The sequence below is a fragment of the Amblyomma americanum genome, chromosome 7 (genome assembly GCF_052857255.1).
Source record: "Amblyomma americanum isolate KBUSLIRL-KWMA chromosome 7, ASM5285725v1, whole genome shotgun sequence".
NCBI lineage: Eukaryota > Metazoa > Arthropoda > Arachnida > Ixodida > Ixodidae > Amblyomma > Amblyomma americanum.
The window spans coordinates 44,352,621-44,372,150 of NC_135503.1; the positions used below are offsets into that span (position 1 = coordinate 44,352,621).

Consider the following 19,530-nt stretch of genomic DNA (forward strand, 5'->3'; position numbering starts at 1 on the left):
CTGTCATTGACCTAAAAAAATTTAAGATATGTATCTGTATGCCTCAGCTATGGTGTGAACTACCTAGAGTCTATTAGTGTGTTCAGAAATGTCACAGCAAGGGCATTTTCACATTTAGCCTCCATCCAAAGCTGCCCTTCAAGGCTTTGAGCCAAGCTCATGAACCTGAGCTCAGAAGTAGATTGTGTTACTGGCTGAGTTGCTGCGATGGGTATCTATCTATGCTGGTAACCAGAGTTATTAAGAATCTTTTTTACTTTATAGGACTTTGGCCAGCAACAGCCAAATCTCATGCAAAACAAGCAAGGCCACAATTCCCAAGTACAACGTCTCGTTCCTCATCCTCAAGATTGACAATGCCACTTTGCGTATCCCGGATCCTTTCAACTACACAGAGGACCCAACCATACTCAAGATATCTCCCCTCAAGAGCTTTGTCAGGTCAGTGAATTACTTGTGCCTGTTTTTTTTCTTCTTTTAATGCAAGGTACAGTGTTTATTTTTTACATGCAGGCTGCTGCATACATGTTCATCTCTGTCATACCACCACATAAGCATGCAGTGTGTGTTTTACTACTGGTTTTTGCATTGTCATTGTACAATGTTCAGTGGAAAATTAATTCTGTGCTGATTTTTTTCTTTTTTTGAGCGAGAGCATGTGTACTGAATATTGAATCAGACATAAATAGAACAGATATTCCAAGTGACTGTTAGCAACATCATTCTCCAAGTGAAAAATGCATAATGATTTGCCTGCCAGTCCCAGACAATAGATACTTCATTGGCTATATGTTTTATCAGGTGTTCTTGACAGTGGGGAAATAAAGGTGCTGAAAACCTTTATTCCCCCACTGTGAACCAGCATTTCTTGATCAGTGCAGAATGAGCCATTTTCACTGAACTGCCAACTGCTTTATACGTCCTGCCCTCTTATTTAATAATTAGCTCCATTTTGCTTGTGATCCTAGTGTGTACCTACCAGAAAGTTTAGTGCTGTTCTGAATGCTAATAACAGTTTCTTGCATTAGCATGGATCCAGGCATCATATTCTTTTAAGTAACTTGCATTTGCACACATACTGATGGTTCGCACCTTGCATTGGTTGCAGTGGTGGGCGAAATGTGATGGTCACTGGAAGCAACCTTCACGCAGTCCAGCAACCACGGATGGCCGTCTTCTACGAGAACCAAATACTTAATGAGACCGTAAGCTTCTTTTTTTATCACAAGCTCTTCGGGAAATAGCTTTGCAATACTATCATTTCTTGGCATTCACTTTTTTTGGCTGCAAATTCAAAGTATGTTTATTGATATTGCTTAGTAATGATGCTTAATGTTAATGGTCAATATTTATGCTTAGTATTAATATGGTTTCTTGCCATCCTCTTCAAGAGTTGCCTTCAGTGTAGTTCCTGTGTTCTTTCCCCAGGTGTGTGAAGTGCTTTCATCATCCCTGATGTCTTGTCCGTCGCCACCCATCAATGCCGAAGCCTACCGGCAACTTCCTAGCAGCGACAGGCAGAAAAGCTATGGCAAGGACAACCACATTGGTGGCGGTGGCTCCTCTATGGGACATGGCACGACCTATAACAATGACCAAGATGCCGGCGGCCACAGGGATGAGTGGCGCTTTCGAATTGGCTTTGCCATGGACGACGTCAGTAGCGTCCTCGAGCTGCCACGCACTTTCCCTCTACTTCACTCGGACCTGGTCTACGTACCGAATCCTCAGCTGCATCGCTTCGAGGGAGACGGTGTGAAGCTATACAAGGGCGAGCTGCTTGTCATTGAGGTGAAGATACGCTCTGCAACTTTCTCTTATCGAGACTGGAGGCATTTGTGGAGCAGCTCTGGCATAGGCTTTGCATTGCATTTGACCCAGCACTCGCTTGTAGTCAAGAAACCATCTGGCACTTTATGCATACAAGTTTACCTTTAGTATCAAACAGATTTGTTCTGAATGCAAGCTGTTATATCACAGGCTGTGGTTATTGGTTGGAGGAAAGAATATGTTTCGCAAACTCTGCGATAGAAAGTCAAGCGGGTTTACTGATGTAGCTTTCACCCACTTAAGCCTACTAGGACTAATTGAAGTTGGTCTATACCGATTGACTACCCCGTTCTAATGACAAAGAGTCTATACTTTCACTGAAAACAATGCTTTTAAATCTAGGAAATACACAGAAATGAAATACAGACATCGATTCCATAGATCATGCTTGCAAGCAAACTGCAAATATTTCGGATAATTTTTGTTTGTGAATCTCTGAGGCTAGACCATAGCACTATCCACCTCCAGCCAGTGACTGCAGAGTTTGCAATTCTCTCAACATCATCATCAGTGTCACAAGTTTGAATCGAATCGTGGCAAAAAAAATATTTCATATTCAGCCCCAAATTTCTGAGCAGTAAATGCATCTTGAGATGCTGAACGGACTTCAGCAAAGCCACAAAAAGCCAAATGATTGAATTTTATTAAAAACGAAACTGTATGGAGTTGTCCTTTCATTGTCCCTTTAAAATAGTCAGCTCTTGCGCCGTTCTGACCTTTTCTCAGAGGTTGTGCTCTTGTAACCACCGTGAAATTCTTTTCGTGTTTAGGGCAGCAACCTCCGCCTTGCAAGCACTGAATCAGAAGTGAATGTGACTATTGGGACTCAGCCGTGCAACATCACCTCTTTGGCCATGAACCAACTGCTTTGCTCACCGCCAGAAGTTCAGCCTTCAGGCACAGACGAGATGGGCCGTTGGACAGAAAACGGACTTCCCATGGTGGTGGTGAGCAAATGAACTCATTTTTCACTCCACCGTCAGGGAACGGCTGCCTTTATTTAAATGAATGTGTTGTGAAGTGTTTAAAGTATCATGTACATTTTGCTTTAATTGATCAGCCCAGTGTTCAGCCTGCTTGTGATGGTTTTGGTCAGTGTCATAGTAACTTTATCTCCAATGAACTGGGTGAACAGAGCTAATTATTTGTGGATGTTATGGCACAGAAAGTGTCTGGTTAGCTTATATATAGTTGTGTATTACTAATTTGTGGGTATTTTGATGTTAGCTGAAACTAAATAAAAACAATGAATAAATTGCTAATGCTACTGTAATGCTAATGCTATGAATGGTTTAACAACGTAAGCTGCATGTGGGCTACGGGGGATGCCATATAGAAGGCACTGGATTAATTCCAACCACTGAGAGTCATGTAGCATGCACTGATCGATCGCTGCACCAAGCATTAAACATTTGAAACCACTTGTGCTGTACAGGTTCGCATTGGGAGCAACCTCCGCTATGAGGTGGGCTTCATGCGGTACGAAGTGGCCAAGACCTACACCTTCCCACCAGAGGCTGTCGCTGGCCTTGCTGCCGGAGCGTTGGCCGTGGTGGTTCTGAGTGCTGTTATCTTGCTGGTGCTGAGACACAAGAGCTCCCAGGCTGAACGGGAATACAAGCGCATCCAACTGCAGATGGACGACCTCGAGAAGAGCGTCCGTATTGAGTGCAAGCAAGGTACTGGGGTGAATTGCTACATGTCATTGCTTTGCAATAAAAGATAAATTGCTGAAGTAGTCACCGTTTTAAAGTATTCGGTGTGTCCAACTCAAGTGAGAGTGCCCTGTACAAGTGGGTGTCACCAACTGCGAAAGAGTGTGACAGGCTGTAATGACCTGTTTCTCTAGGAGGATTATCTTGAGATGTGCTAACCATTGCAGGTTAATCTGCTCTCTAGTGAACCCTTAATCAGCCATGTGAGCTTTTTAATGAGATCATCGTCAGTCACCATTTCACTCATTAATCAGCAAGTTTCCTATCTGTGAGTTGTGGTAAAAATCACGTTTAATTAAGGCTCACTGCCTCAGTGGTCTTCTCGCTTTTTGCAGTGAGGCTAGAAGTGCTAGGTGTTGCAATGGCACTGAATTCATATTTCTGTTTCAAACACAAATACATTTGTCAAATTGCGTGACTGAACAGTGGCCACTTAACTATGCTTCCCTTTCCTTAGAAACTGAAGGGAATCATGGGGACTAGCTTGTCAACAGACACTTATACATTCATGGAGATAATGGTAACTAATTGCATAACTAAATGTTTTTTTTTTCTTTATCAGCTTTTGCAGAGCTGCAGACAGTTGTCACCGACCTAACCAATGACCTCCAGTCGGCTGGCATTCCAACGTTAGATCATCGATCATACATCATGAAGGTCTTCTTCCCTGGTGTCTATGATCACCCTCTGCTCCAAGACAACAAGGTCAGTAGTGTAGGTTATCTTAGTTTCACAATCTGTTTCTTTGTGATAGCTGGCAAATTTACAGGTGAGATTCTGCTCATAGCTCACAAGTTTGTAGACAAGCCTTAAATCTTCTATGGTTGTCTACATGTTGTCTTTAATTTATAGAACTGTAAATACCAAAGATAGCTTGGAGTAAGAGAGTGTTATACGTAAGCATTATGGAGCTCCACAGTAAATGCTTCTTGAGGTGTCAAGAATATGGATTTGTTTTATGTGTTAAAAATTCCAGCAGTATGCATAAGAGTATTTAATGCAGCACTGTATTCAAAAATGCCTCATCTGTAAATTAGTAAATATTGTATCCTTTTATGTTCGCAACTAACACATTATGTTGCCTGCATCTTTTATGCTTGCAGCTCAAGAACAATGGTATCTACAGCAACTATGAAGTGGCAATGTCCCAGTTCGAGCAGTTGATTCTGAACAAGAGCTTCCTAGTGACCTTCATCAACACTCTGGAGAGCCAGAAGTCGTTCACCATCCGTGACAGAGTGAACGTCGCTTCTCTGCTGATGATTGTCTTCATGGGGAGGCTGGAGTATGGAACTGAGTGAGTCGAAGTGTCTGCTTTCTATTGGAAAGATATTATAGCTTAAGACAGCCTCTTCTGAACCTTTAAAAGGGTACTGACAACAATTCCATCTAATTTGTATTTTTGGTGAAATTCAGTTGTTTGGCTTCCTTGTGGCCCTGTTGACGTTTGCTCAGCTGTAGAAAACACATTTTTTTTGTTTAGGAATTTGGCATTGAAAATTGCATATTTTCCTCTGCCATTCAGTGAACAATCATAGGAAAGGAGGAGGAGGAGGTGGTACAGGTGTGGTGTTACTTCCTTTCACTAACATTGTTTTCTTCGCACATGAAGCACGATGTAACAGTTATCGCTGAGTTCTCGCGTTGCGCAGAGTACTGTAAATTTTCTTGTGGGTGACTGTGCTGAATGTTTGCATTTCTATGCTTCTCCCTTCTGCAGTGTGCTGAGGACATTGCTACTCCAGCTGATCGAAAGGTCTGCGAATAGCAAACATCCGCAGCTGATGCTGCGGAGGACCGAGTCGGTGGTCGAGAAGATGCTGACTAACTGGCTGGCGCTGAGCATGTACGACTACCTGAGGGACTACGCGGGCAGCTCCCTCTTCCTCCTCTTCAGCGCCATCAAGCACCAGGTGGAGAAGGGCCCCGTGGATGCCGTCACGTACGATGCGCGCTACTCCCTCTTCGAGGCGAGGCTACTGCGAGAGCAGATCGACTACGAAGTTGTGGTGAGTGTCTACAAAGTCAGGGTCTTCTTTGAGGGGCCTGCCATGCTATATTGCTTGCGATTGCTGATCTGAGAGATGTGTTGTGGTAACAGTGAAAGGCCATATTTGGAGCTCTGCCATGACAGTCAAGCACAGAGTACTTCACATTCTGTAGTCATTCTTTGTGCTTGGTATGTAGTTGCATCTGTAGTCATTGTAGATTTGTGGTTGCTTTGCAGTCTTCAGGCAGTGGACTAAATGAAACTGATAACATATTTTGAGGCAAACTTAAAATCTCTCTGTTTTCAGGTCAACCAAAAGTTCTGGGTTTGCGGAGTAGAAGTGTCACATTCTGAAGTTTGGGGGCAGGGGAATGGCACAGCACCTAAGCTTTTTATGCAGTGCTGGGTGGCCCAAGATGTGCACTTTAGAATTCTCATGTCTGCAACTGTTCTTGATGATGCCATAGAACAATGAGTTTTTACCAAGCAGGATCACGTTAGCGTTGTGAAATGAAAATGTTATTCAATGCCATGCTAAACAGAATGCCACTTTTGTTAGCACATTAAACTGAGCATTTGGTGCATGTAACTGCCAAGTTACATGCACCAGAAAAAAAAAAGAAGAAACTGAGGTAGTACCAATAACAGGCAGTGCATGCAGGTGTTCTTGTGTGCTGAGGGAATGCGATTGTAATTTTCTCTCATGAATTTTGTCCTGTTTTGTCTTCAGACAATACAGGTAATACAGGAGGACCAGGACGAGAAGATTCACTGCCGGGTGAATGACTGCGACACCATCAGTCAAGTGAAGAGCAAGATCCTCGACACCCTGTACAAAAACACTCCTTTCTCCCTGAGGCCATCCATCCATGATGTTGACCTGGGTAAGTTGTCAGTGTCCAAAATTTTGATTATTTGTGCATAGAGTGGCACCGAAAGCCAGCAGAGTTTAAGAACGGTTTCCCAAACTTCAGAACTAGTGCATATCGGTGTATTCATGAATAATTACCCTCAAAAACCCTCAAAATGACCCTCAAACACCTTCTGTAAGACACCTGCAACTGAGCAGGCTATTTGTTCTTGGCCAGTAAATCTAGTCGAACCTGACAGATGACATTCATGCATCAAAATTTTGCCTCAGCTTGTTACTGGAGAAACGTTGCTCATGCGAGCTAATTTGGTTTAGAGTGAACATGGGTGAAAGAGTGGAGCCAAGCAGTTGAGGTGCACGAGATGTGCACCTCAAGTACTCTGTGTTGTGTTGTGAAAAAGGTAGGCTGCCTTGTTGATAGCTTCAGGTACTTGAATGGAGGCTTGACTTGATAACCCAAGTCTTGCTAAGCCATTAATCTTTTATACATGTAGCTAGTGTTCAGTTGGCTTCTTGCTTTGCCCACCAGCTCTTTAAACTGTGTGCCCTGTTCCACATCCCACGTTATTTTGGACTGGACTATCGTGTGCAGCATTCACAAATGAGTACCTAACTGTAATTTCTGGCTTTTGCAGAATGGCGCAATGGGAGGAGTGGCCATTTAATTTTGGCTGACGAAGACATGACAACGAAGACAGTCAATGGCTGGCGACAAATCAACACCCTGCGGCACTACAACGTTAAGGACTCTGCTGTCATGAGTCTAGTCATGAAGCAGAATGACAGCTTCAGCTCCAACTGTAAGTGCTCCCGTGTTTGCCATTTTTATTCTCATATTGTAGCCTGTTTTTTAAGTACAGCTGATAGTGCTGTGCTTTGTAGTTGCACAACACAATCAGCTGTACTGCTGTAATGTTGTTTTATAGTTAGCTCTACGTGGATTATGCTTGACAAAGGTCGACATCCCTGCCTTTCTTGCAGATAATAGATATATGCCTTCCTTTCTGGTATAGTAACAAAGTCTATTAAAATTTGAAGTTTATTCTTGCTAAGCATTCAGGTCAACTTTACACTTTCAAGCTGGCAAACTGTAAGTAAGGCATTCACTGTAACCACTTTGTGCTTGAAAAGGGTCACTCGTTCAAGGAGCTCTTTTCATTTAGTTGCCCAGTTCTTAAAACTCGACTTCCATATCCACAGGGTGCTAATGTTTTATGGGAATGAAGGAGATGAAATCTGATGCCATTGTGAGAGGGAATGTTGTGGGAATTTATGTGAAAAAAGAAAAAGAGGGCTTTATTTTTTTGCCCCCTCACAAGTCTTGTTCACAAACGAATGCACTGCAATGCCCATTGCAGGTAATGTCTCCCTGAACTCCATGTCTCCCATAGTTTCTCACTGTGAGCTCGAGCAAGGCATCAAGTACTGGCACCTAGTCAAGCCAGAGGACGAGACCATCGGCCAGCCAAAGGACATTTACCACAAGGCCATTCCCGAGATCTTCCTCACGAGGCTTCTCTCCACGAAGGTAAGCGTGACACCACCTGTGTTACACGCGTGATGCATACAGACTGCTGGTTCAAATTTTTTTTTCTCTTTCCCCAAGAGAATGTTGAGTCCTTCATTGGAAGCAACTCTTGCCAAGATCGCTCTATCATAATTTCAAACCAGGAGGCTTTTGGTTGCTGTAATTTAGTTGAGCCATTTGATTTTAGCCTAGACTATCTATTAATGACAGCTGCATGCCATTGTTACCTTGTGTGCACAGGGTTTAAAAGCAAATGCATTGAATGTTACATCTAGTCGTCTGACATATTGTTGGCTAACAGTTTGTATTTGTTTACAAGGTATATAATTAATGCCTGCAGAGCGTAAAAATGACCAGTTCTTACTGGGTAGATAGTGGTTTCTGGAGCCATTGTTAGCTTGTGGGCTCTGAAGAATTGCATTCATGTTAAAACACTAGTTTTGGAAAACTTGGAGAACAGATTTACTGCAAAGAGAATTAATTAACTTTAAAGATTTTGGGTGCTGTATGTAATCCAACATTATGTGGCTTACTTTGTTCGCATTCCAGGGCACTGTAGAGAAATTTGTGGAGGACTTCTTGAAGACCATACTAACGGTCAACGAAGCCCTACCACCAGCCATCAAGTGGCTGTTTGACCTTCTAGATGAAGCTGCACATCGACATGGCATTGTTGACCCAGAAGTGCCCCATGCCTGGAAGAGCAATTGGTAAGCAGGCCCATACAGCTCATTCATTTTGTTCAATGCGAAGTACTGCCCATCTCACGGGACGAAGGCCACTGTAGTCTACATTTTTGGCATTTCCTGTGTACCTATCTTTTGGATGGCGTATTCCACTTTCAGAAAGAGTCAGCGATGGGGTTCTGTTATTGAAGTGCAATGTTTCTACAAGGGGTCTCTGGGCCAGATTATATTTCTTTTTGAGGTAGAACATCAGAAAATGTGCTAAAAGATATGCACACCTGACGTAAAATGTTTATGGTACATAAAATTAGTGAAAACTTTTGATTTCTTTGAATCTAGGGCTCAGTGTTTAGAATTTAATAATGTACTATGTATTTCACAAACCCAGAATTAGGCTGCATGTGCCTATTCCAGCGTGCTGCATGCAAAAACAACACTGAAATCTTTTTTGTGCTAATATATACTGCATTCCATAAACTTTTGACCATGGGTGCAGGTGGTCTGTCTTGTGTATATATTAGCTGTCTTTGCCTTGTTGCCAGTCATGTTTACTCACAGGAGTATTTTTGTTTTAATTATCTCTTGTGCAGGTTTAATGACTGCGTGCTTGCTTCTCTTTTTCAAGCAAGTTTTAGTTGTGCCCTACTGTAGCCTTGTTAGGAGCAGTTGGTATTGCTTTTCTTTGTTCACTGTGTTGAGCACAATTGAAATTGCAGTGCTTCAAGCTTCTTAATCTGCCCTACTTAGAACTCTGATAGCAAAGTTATTGATTGTCTCTTCAGTGAATCTCAATGCAGATCTCACTTCATTCTGAGAGAGCTCAGAGAAGCTTGCTTTGGTTATCTGCCAGGTGGCATGAACTCATGTTCTCCAAGGTTCGTTTGCAAGAGGCTACCTAATGAGCCAGCAATTAAACAGCTGCTTTCGTAGCTCTGGCTAGACTCTTTTCATGAAAGCCACAATATCTTCCATCATTGTAAGACTCCCTGCCTCCTCTGTACTACGCAGCCTGCCTTTACGCTTCTGGGTGAACTTCATCAAGAACCCCGACTTCATCCTGGACGTCCAAAAGACCCCGATTGTGGACTCATGCCTCTCGGTGATCGCCCAGACGCTGATGGACGCCTGCTCTACCTCTGAGCATCGGCTCGGCAAGGACTCTCCATCCAACAAGCTCCTGTTTGCTCGAGACATCCCTAAGTACCGGCGAAAGGTGCTCGAGTTCTACCAGGGCATTGCCCTCCAGCCCAAGGTCACCGACCAAGAGATATGCGCCGCCATGCAGGCGCTCTCCTTAGTGAGTGTTGGCAAATCCTTCATCTCAAATGACACTTGCAGGTGGGGTTAGCCCTTTCAGGCATTAATGATTATCAGCAGGAAGAAAATTTTTAGAATTCTTGTAAGGCACATGCCAAGATTGCACAGAAAGAACTCCAACATTTGCAGATGATTAATTATGTAATTTCTTTCGAGTACTCACATTGTTATTCAACACTACTTCCGTAGTCCCAGTAACGCTTGTTTTGACTAATCTCTGTCTTTAGAAGTCATTACATAAACCAATCAGCACATTTTAGGCACACATTTGGAAAAAAAACAATGTAAAAATGCTCACAGGAGCTATACCAGAGCTGCAGTAAAAAGGCATCCATCATGAAAACAGTTTCCTGCGTTCATTTCAGATGCATGGCTTGAGGTGATTAAACACAAGATTTTTTAGATTTCAGAGCATTTTTATCACATCCATATTTGTGGACATCGTTCCCTGTGTACAAGGATTTGACAGTGGTCAGGTTGTGCTAACAATTGTGGATGCAGCATCTGAACAGATGAACTAGATTCAGCCAAGGAATTGAACTTCTCTTTGAAAGTACGAGACAAATAAGCCAAATAATAATGCATCACGCTTTTTCTACAAGCACATTAATGTCTCTCTTATTGCTGTGTCAATAAAAAAAAAACAAGTTATGCAGTGCATATGATTACATGCACTTTTGTTTTCACTCTGAATTCACTCAAAATGTGTATTCTCTGAAAATTGGCCGTGACCTGTAAAATGTTTATTTTGCTGCAATCACAGTAAAACTGGTTTTGCAGCTGAAGTGATGGCAGTTTTCCTGATCTGTGGGCCAAGAACAGTGTTTTGTTAGAGGTGTTTTGTCAGCTTTCTGTTTTCATGTTTTACATAATTTTTGAAGGCAAGCAGGCATGGCCGAGTGAAGTTGAATTTCAGTAATGTAAATTCCTCTGCAAATACTGTGCATGTTACTGTGCAAATCAATATGCATATCACTGTGCCTGTTGCTGTATGTCGGTACTTGCTTCACGGTCTGTTTTTTTTTTTTTCGTCTCTCTCCAGGCACATTCCTCTGAATTTGAGCCTTCAGGTGCCGTCAAAGAGCTCTACGTGTATGCTGCCAAGTACAGAGAGCAGGTGAGAGAAGCTGTATCATTTGCAGTATGGTTCTTGCTTTTTTTAACGCAGGCGGAGGTAATGTTAAAAGAGAGTTTCACGGTTAGTAGCAAAATTGTCTTTGAGGCAATGCCCAGAATCAGGTAGTTTTATGTCGCGTAAAAAAAGAATTGCTATTGAGGATCCCTCACCCTAGATGTTTGCAAATTAATGTACTAGCAAGTGCCAGCACTGATGGATTTAGAATATATTGGCTTGTGTGGAAGCCTCTATAGAAAGAAGAGCGCAAGAAAGGCATGGTGAGTGTCATCTGATGCCCTCCTTTTTTTCTTAACTGGTCACACTTGGCATTGAAAGGAGGAGGAGGAAGTTTTAAGGAGAGGGAAGGCTAACTTAGAACTGGATAGATACATACTAGTACAATCATTTCAACCAGCTTGCCTAAGTTCAGCATATCGTGTTTGCATGATTCTAACGCACCCCCGATTGTAACGCGTAGTAGATTTTAAGTACCGGAAACCAAAAAAATAACTTGGTGCCGATTCTATCGCACACATAAAACATCACGCGAACAGACACTTCAGAATTGCATAAACATTTTATGGCACATAAATCGGCATACACACGCACACACACAAGCACCACGAGACGTAGACATTGTAAGCTACTTGCCCTCAGAGTCAGACGGGAGCTCTTTCTCACTGTCCACAGACCACAGCAAGTCGTCCTCAGTGCCATCCAAGGCGTTCAAAAATGCCACACTTTTTAAATGCCTGCACGACCATCGCCTGCGGGAGGGCCTTCCAAGCACCGTGAACCCACGTGGTTATGTCCCCGAGTGTCACTCACTTGAGACGGCCTGCTGGCGTGAGGACCTGCTCACCGAGCCACTCGTTGTATGCTGCGCATACGCGGTCCTTTATGGGCTTATTTAAGCACACATCGAGTGGCTAGATTTGCAATGTCATCCCACCAGGGATAACCACCAGATCTGTGTGTCAGGCCGCAAGTTTCTCCTTGACGCGGTTGGTGACGTGGCACCTGAAGGAGTCTAAAACCAGTAGAATGCGCTCACCAAGGATGGCTGCAGGCCACTTCCGCCAGACCGAATCAATCCTGTCGACCATGAGGTCGGTGTCCATCCAACCTTTAGGTTGCACGCGGACGACGACGCTGCTGGGAAACGCAGTGTCCACTGGCACAGTTTTTCTCTTGAAAATTTAATATCGACTCAGTTTGTGGCCATCTGCTGTGCAGCACAGCATCGCCGTCAGCCTGTTTTTTTCATTGCCTGACGTGAGCATACGCACCTGCTTGGCACCTCTTGACTCAACCGTATAGTTCGACGGCATATCGAAGAAAATTGGGGTTTGGTCGGCATTTCCGATCTGCCTAAGCGGGTAGTTATGCGAGAGACGAAGGTTGATCACGAACCACTGGAACGCGATCAACTTCTCTTCATACGTGTCTGGAAGTTTTTGGCAGATGCTTGTTCTCCGCCTAAGCAAGAACCCTTTCCTCTTGAAAAATTTCTGAATCCAACTCCTGCTGGCTTTGAACCAATCCTTCGGTGTATTGTACTGCCACGCCAGTTGGAGAGCCTTCGCCCTGATTATATCCGAGGACACGGGCAGCTGGTTGCTTCGGAGCTGCTTGATATATTCTGCAGGAGAATCTTCAAGTTCAGGAAATCGACCATGCTGCGGGCCATTGAAGCCTTTCTGTGATGCTTTGCACTGAAAAATGTGGTCCCTTTGCTTTCGCCAATCGCGAACACGTCTCCGGGGCACCTAACGCACGAGACGCTGCCAGATTCCCTTCGGCTTCAGCCATTATGATTGCCTCGCGCTTGAACGATGCTTCATAATGGAACCGTCATTTTCTTTCCATGCTGACAGGGTTAGCGCTAACAGGGTGGATGAACGCACACCACCTTGTTTGAGCATGGCAACGGAACGACGACACAAAACCACAAACAAAGACGCTCAACGGCTTGATGATGACGATGGCAATGTGGCTGGCCAAACTTTATTGAGCTGCTCGGTTTCGGTTTTTGATTTTGAAATTTCGGTTTTGAGTTTTTAGTTTCGGCCACGATTGTAACACGCATGTATTTTTGGACGTTTATTTAAAAAAAAAAAGGTGCGCATTAGAATTGTGCAAACACGGTACTTTCTAGGTTGCCGTATCTTATATTTGGTGGGGGTGAACGAATAGGTGTAGACTCCTGAAACACTTATCTCAAAGCACTTGGTCACTTGAAGGAACCAAGTGCATTTACTAGAGAAATTAAATGCGTAGCAGGCGTCAGCACAGAGTCAGGTGGACAGATGAGGTAATGAAGTTTGCGAGGACGGTGACTGCAGCCGACACAGCGTGCTGTGCTAGTGTAAGACCAATGGGAGAGGCCTTTGCCATGCAGTAGGCGTAGCTGGGTTGATGATGACGACTTTCGTTCGCTGTGTGCAGGTTCTCATGGGACTTGAAGGCGACCTGCACTGCCGGAAGCTACACCTGTCCCACAAGCTGCTAAATGTGGCATGCACCCTGGAAGGTGAACAGACTTCTATGTGTTGATAACGACCGACGCCTGCACTATGCAACGAAAGCAAAAGCAGGATACGAAGCAGCTCGCCAGAGAGCGAGCTACGACTACAGAACTCTGCGTGCGTCGGACGTGTCAGGCACCATTTGTGTGTGTGTGCGCGTATGTGGGAATGTGCATCTGTGTCGTCGTTTCTGCGTGTCTGCCCAAGACTGTCTTTACATTTATTTATGAGTTGCGAGAAGAATGGAGAGAGAGAGAGACACTGTTTTTCCTAGAGCACTTAAGAGGATTCCCTCTTCTACTTCTGGAGAATGGAGAGGGAGGAACGACCAAACGCACAGGGACAGAGATCACACTAAAAAAAACAAAAAATTTCGGTTCGGAAGCAGGGTGTCCTTTGGTGCTGTGCAGTACGCCACGTCGTCTGCGAGTGCCGTTCTATTTATAACTACATGTGCCTCTGTGGAGAAGAAAGACACTACGGACCACTGAATGTGTGTTGCGACCTCTCACCACCTTCCTGCGAGGTGCCGACAATGGGGCGTGAAACTGTTGTCAAAACGGGAGGAATTGTCAGTGGGATGCGCCGACCAGCGAGTGTCACGCGTGTGCTGTACTTGTCGAAGCTATTTTTAAATGTGCAAACCCCATTTTACTCGTCGCATTTGAGGCGTGGCGGCGCGGGCTGCCGCAGTTGTTGTTCATCACACCCGTTTTTGTACATTTTGTATAGTAGCGCCATTTCTTGAATAGTTTGTTTGCGTGGCCAAAGGCACCAGCCACGCACAGAGCATGCTTGATAATTGTTTGAGACTGCCAGCATTGCCCATTCTAAGTCACACTTCAGCTCTCCTGGTTTCTTCCCCTCCATTTTTTTTTAAATGGCTGTGTGTTTTAATAATCCTCTCAGCTGTGGCGTGTGGATGCAGCAAGGGCAATCTGCTCCATTCTAAGTGTCACATAATTAGGCAGCCACCAGTTTATTGAGCGCCTCTTTAAACCCAGTTGTAAATGTGTTTAATATATATATATATACTGTACCTGTCTATGGCATTATGTATCAGAGGCAAGGATTGTGACTGTCCAGAATTTCAGAGTTCAGTGCATTAGTTTTTTTTTTCTTAAATTGCTTAGTGTTTGTGATCAAGGTGTCCTAGCAGACTTCACAAGAATTGAGTCTCAAGACTGCAACGTATTTGTTGCGTTGAAAGGAAGCGGCTCTCAATGCTTTAATAAATTAAGGCCACATTATTACACAAAACATTCTGTTCTGCTGGGAGTTCTCTATGTAAATAAATAAATGTGCTGCAGTGGTTGAACATGAGAGGTGCTGAAGCTGTTTTCGAAGAAACACTGCTGTAAGGAAACAATGCCTATGTTATCTTGAAATTGCAACTGCGACAGCTCTTGTGGAATAGTTGTTTTGTGTCAGTACACGTTTTTGCCTGTGATACACCGATCTCGCATAAGTGATCTGGAGGAAATCTGCATTGAAATCTTGTAGTCGTCCAAACACTATGCCATCATTCTTAAGTTAGCTTGGCTTCAGTTACCGCCACTTTTACTTCAGGAATAGTGGATAATGCCATTTATGTTAGCCTTACCATTAATATAAAAAGCAAAAAGTGCTAAATTATCAAGGTTACTTTCAAGCTAAAGTGTGCAACAGAACTAAACATCAAGGGCTTGATCCAGCCCGTAACCTTAAGTTCTGTTGTGCATGCAAGTTCTTTTCATTGTTTCTGAATGGGTTATATCCCTACAGATACCATATCCTGGAAGTGTCATTACGGACATAAGGCAATCACTTTACCCGTGTAACATTTGAGAACGTATGAAGCAAATTTGGTTTTCTTACACACCGTTTTTGTTGCAAGTGTTTGTACGAGATTTCACTGTGGAAAGTTGTAAATCACTTTGGCTGAATGTTGAGGGGAGAGTAGTGTTCCTTGCATAAGAGAGAAGAGAAACTTTGCTGACTCTATCCAAAACGTGTACATCCGGTGGTTATGGTTTCAACACTGGGAAACTTGGCGTTATTTCTGTCGTAGCAGTCAAGCAAGACACGCTTCTGCACTGTTTGCTGATTTGATTGACGAAACCACAGCTGGTCCAACTACCTACGGTCATATTTTTGATACTGGCCCCCCTTGCCGTAAAAGCTAAAGAGAAACACGATGCAAAAGTGCTGTGCAGCTGGAGCGCTTTGTCGTGTAGCATGTTGCTGTGCTCTGCCAATAAAGAAGAATGCAGGTTCATAAATGGATTTGTGCTGCTTTCTCTCTGCATGTAGGGAGTAAAATTTCGGATATAAGGTTTTATGCAAACTCTTTCAAGCAGTTGACCCCCTGAAATTCTGTGAAGAAAACTACGCAAAAGCACACAGAATTGAAGAAGAAATTTCTGCAGATGACTGGTGTCTGTATGTGTGAGCGCTTTTGCACTATTTTCTTGTAACACTGTCATGAGCCAACTTTCCCAGTCAACGGTACCACGTGCAAGGTGAGGCCGACAATGAGAAAAGACAGATGTACCTGCAGCTAACTCACCAGCACATTGTTCTGGTTCCTTCATATAAGGCATATTGATTGCTGTGCAAAGTAGGGCAATGTACGTAATGTCGTCTCCTATGGTTTCTGACTTCTCTAGCGGAGGAATGGTTATCCATTGGGCATACAGCTGGAACAGTCTACCTACTGGAGATCCCAGTTGGCCTCTCAGATCACCCAATGGTTCCATTTGGACCCCATTCACACCACTGTGTGAAATGGTTCTTGCCAATTCCATCCAATTGGTCTGTCCCACCGAACCCAATGTATACAGCAAACATTCAAAACTTTTGCTACTTATAGAGACTGCTCTATGGTTACCATCGCAGAAGTACAATGTACCTGTATATAGTATACATCTCGGTGGTCTGCAAGTGCTGCCTACTGTCATGTGCACTGAAAAAAAAGTCCCATGAGTGGGACACACTAGCTTTTCCTCTTCATTATGCTTGAAAGGATGTAACACATTCTAGCTATTTGACAAACAGGGCAGAACATATGGTTGTTATAATAAGAGCTATTGTATTCATCACCTGCACTATCTCTGCACTCAACGGCCAAGTGCCACTGGCCCCAGCATGAGAGTACCATATATATATGTACATGGGGTATACAGTAAGGAGCAAAAGTGCATTTGTGGATATCTATTGGGCCTTATGTTGGTGTAGTTTTCCTAGAGTGCAATGATTGCTTGTTTGCTTGGCTTGATTTCCACAAAACCATGCAGTTGTTATAATTTCAGTTTCCTTGTAAAAATGGCACAAAAGATCCCCAGGTGGTCGAAATTATTCCAGATAACTCCACTACAGCACCTCTTGCTTCCTTTCTTCTTTCACTCCCTCCTGTATCCTTTCCCTTATGGCGCGGTTCAGTTTAGGTGTCCACCAATATATGTGAAACAGTTACTGCCCCATTTCGTTTCCTTAACAACCAATTTTCATTTTTTTTTCATCTCTCTGCAGTGCTTGCCAATAATTTTTTTTTGCACCTTGATCTAGCAATGTGAACGCTTTGTAAATGTATCTAATAGGTCAGGACCTACTAGAGGGCTAAAAACAATTAGAAAATCTAACTGGAAATTCTTAATGTTCTGTTTTTGAAAATCTAACTGGAAATTCTTAATGTTCTGTTTTTGACTGGGAGTAGAACGGAAGGGCAAGCCAGCGAGTACGATAGCGGTGGGGAGGTCACTCACCGTCGTTATCAGGCGACTGAGCAGAAGCGGTCGCTAGATGGCGGTGCGGATGGGAAAGTGCTTCACCCTACAGTGGAAAGCAGCGGGGCTGACTTACCCAAGGCATTGGGGTTTAGGGATAGTGAAGGGAAAGTGGATTTTAAGAGGTTAGAAGTAACCAAGCGAAGGTTATCTGATTGGTGGCTAAAAGCAAGACAGGAGTAAAATTTCACAAGACATGGCTAGGTGGCTTGAGCCACCGCCCGATTTAAAGGGTTCAGCCGTATCCATCCATCCATCCATCCATCCATCCATCCATCCATGGAGTTTGACGTCACACTGAGCTGGTGAGCAGAGCGGCAGAGCAATGCAAGTCTATCCGCATCCGCTAGTCAGCTGATATGCGTCCGAAGCCTCCACTCCGCCTGAGTTCGGTTAGTGGGGGCCGGTAAACTTAGTGGTGGACGGAGACGCACGCACGCACACACGCACACGCACGCACGCGCGCACACACACACACACACACACACACACACACACACACACACACACACACACACACACACACACACACACACACACACACACACACACACACACACACACACACACACACACACACACACACAAAACACGCATCACGCAGCGGTGCGCCTTTCACGCGTACGTGCGCTTCTTGCAGCGCCCGAGTTTGATGAGCGAAGACAGGGCAGAGCACGTGACTGGCGCGCCGCTCTGTGACTCGCGCTCGTAGGCGTGGCTAGCGCCCTCTCCGGCCGCACGGTTTCGGTTTCACCCGTGCGCAGCCACAAATTTCATTTCACTGCATTGGCGGAGGGAATGGAATTTTCAAAAATCTAGAAACTGATAAAGATATTACTTACGGGGCTACAAACCTCTCAATAAATGAGGAGCCTAACTGTGAAAGGTAAAAAGATACCTACTTAGTATTAGTTTGCTAGCCTGCCAGTTAGTCTGATGCATACGACCGTACGCCACAATGCTGTGCCGAAGATGCTCTCCTCACTAAAGGAAACCTATTAAAAAAAAAGCTGCTAACAGTCTTAGGTGAAACACACTGTATAGCGATGGTAAGCATGCTACAGCAAAGTAGAGCTAGGTTTAATTTTAGTGTATAGTCGACAAAGACTAACAATAGCCTAATCGTTTCCGGGATTAGTGTACGCAGATGTATTTTTTGCAGACAGCCAAAGCGAGCGACAACTCCTCTCGTATATATGTGGGAAGGAAGCAGCAAACATTGAATTCAAATAGCGCTCAAAATTTAGACGCTATGGTATTTCAATAGCGGGACTGGAACATCAACACAGGAACATGAAATACTTCATGTCCAGGTATATATACCATGCGTACAAAAGTACGAATATCTGGGAGTGTGGACTGATGGAGAAAGAATATTTAGCGACCCATGAAGACCATCTCGAAGGACCGCGGCCATAATGAAGCATAGAGCACTATGGTGATACAATAGGTATGTCGTAATACGAAGACCGTCGAGGGGTGTAATATATGGTTCCGGGACCGACTTTTGCGGACGCGAGCTCTGCTAGAAGCCCATGGAAAGACAAGCAAAGCTGTACGGGGGATATAGGTTGGTCGTCGTTTGAGGCACGGGGAAGCACAGAACATAATATCGTTTGAGGAGGATAGACTGCGAGAAACGGATGAGAAGTGGGCAACCAAAGACAGTAAAAACGCGGACACGCGATGGAGGAAAATGACTTTGTAGAATGCTTACGACAGGCTATGGAGGCAACAATAAGTGGGAAAGGAAATTATCACGAACATAAAAAAAATATATTTCATTGGAGATGAAATATGCTAGAGGCACGTGCACTTTAAGATGTAAGTTCACATTAAAGAACCTTAGGAGGTCGAAATTATCCGGAGCCCCCCACTACGCGGCGCCCCTAATGGCGAGACGCTTTGAGAGGTTAAAGCCCAAAAACCAAAATTTTTCCAATAGTTGTTAGCAGACTGTAGCGCCACATATAAGAGCTACGCGATTTGGTATGGTCAGCCACCTGCGGTCTGTGAGCAGTTTATGTCAACGCCAAAGGTGGCGCGCCAATAACGTACGAAGGGCTCTGCAGACAGGCATCACAAAATCGACGACGAGCTCAAGGCACCGAAGCGCACATATGGTACAATATCTCGTTTACTTTGCTGTTTGCATTTGCGATTAACAATGCGCGCGGTCTTGAC

The 19,530-nt window shown here is 44.1% G+C and overlaps 1 protein-coding gene across 1 annotated transcript in view; it reads left to right on the top strand.

Annotated features, from left to right (window-relative positions):
- The window catches only part of LOC144098985 (plexin-B-like), a gene marked incomplete at its 5' end in the record, with an annotated part of 47,570 nt that extends 31,724 nt beyond the window's left edge, over positions 1 to 15,846 (top strand). The window contains 15 exon segments of the mRNA XM_077631974.1: positions 265 to 441; positions 1,109 to 1,205; positions 1,429 to 1,791; positions 2,601 to 2,777; positions 3,266 to 3,509; positions 4,108 to 4,250; positions 4,649 to 4,842; positions 5,266 to 5,554; positions 6,266 to 6,419; positions 7,042 to 7,206; positions 7,765 to 7,934; positions 8,484 to 8,644; positions 9,629 to 9,917; positions 10,980 to 11,054; positions 13,503 to 15,846. Of these exon segments, the coding sequence (XP_077488100.1) occupies positions 265 to 441; positions 1,109 to 1,205; positions 1,429 to 1,791; positions 2,601 to 2,777; positions 3,266 to 3,509; positions 4,108 to 4,250; positions 4,649 to 4,842; positions 5,266 to 5,554; positions 6,266 to 6,419; positions 7,042 to 7,206; positions 7,765 to 7,934; positions 8,484 to 8,644; positions 9,629 to 9,917; positions 10,980 to 11,054; positions 13,503 to 13,610 (2,806 nt within the window).
- Positions 15,847 to 19,530: the final 3,684 nt, after the last annotated feature.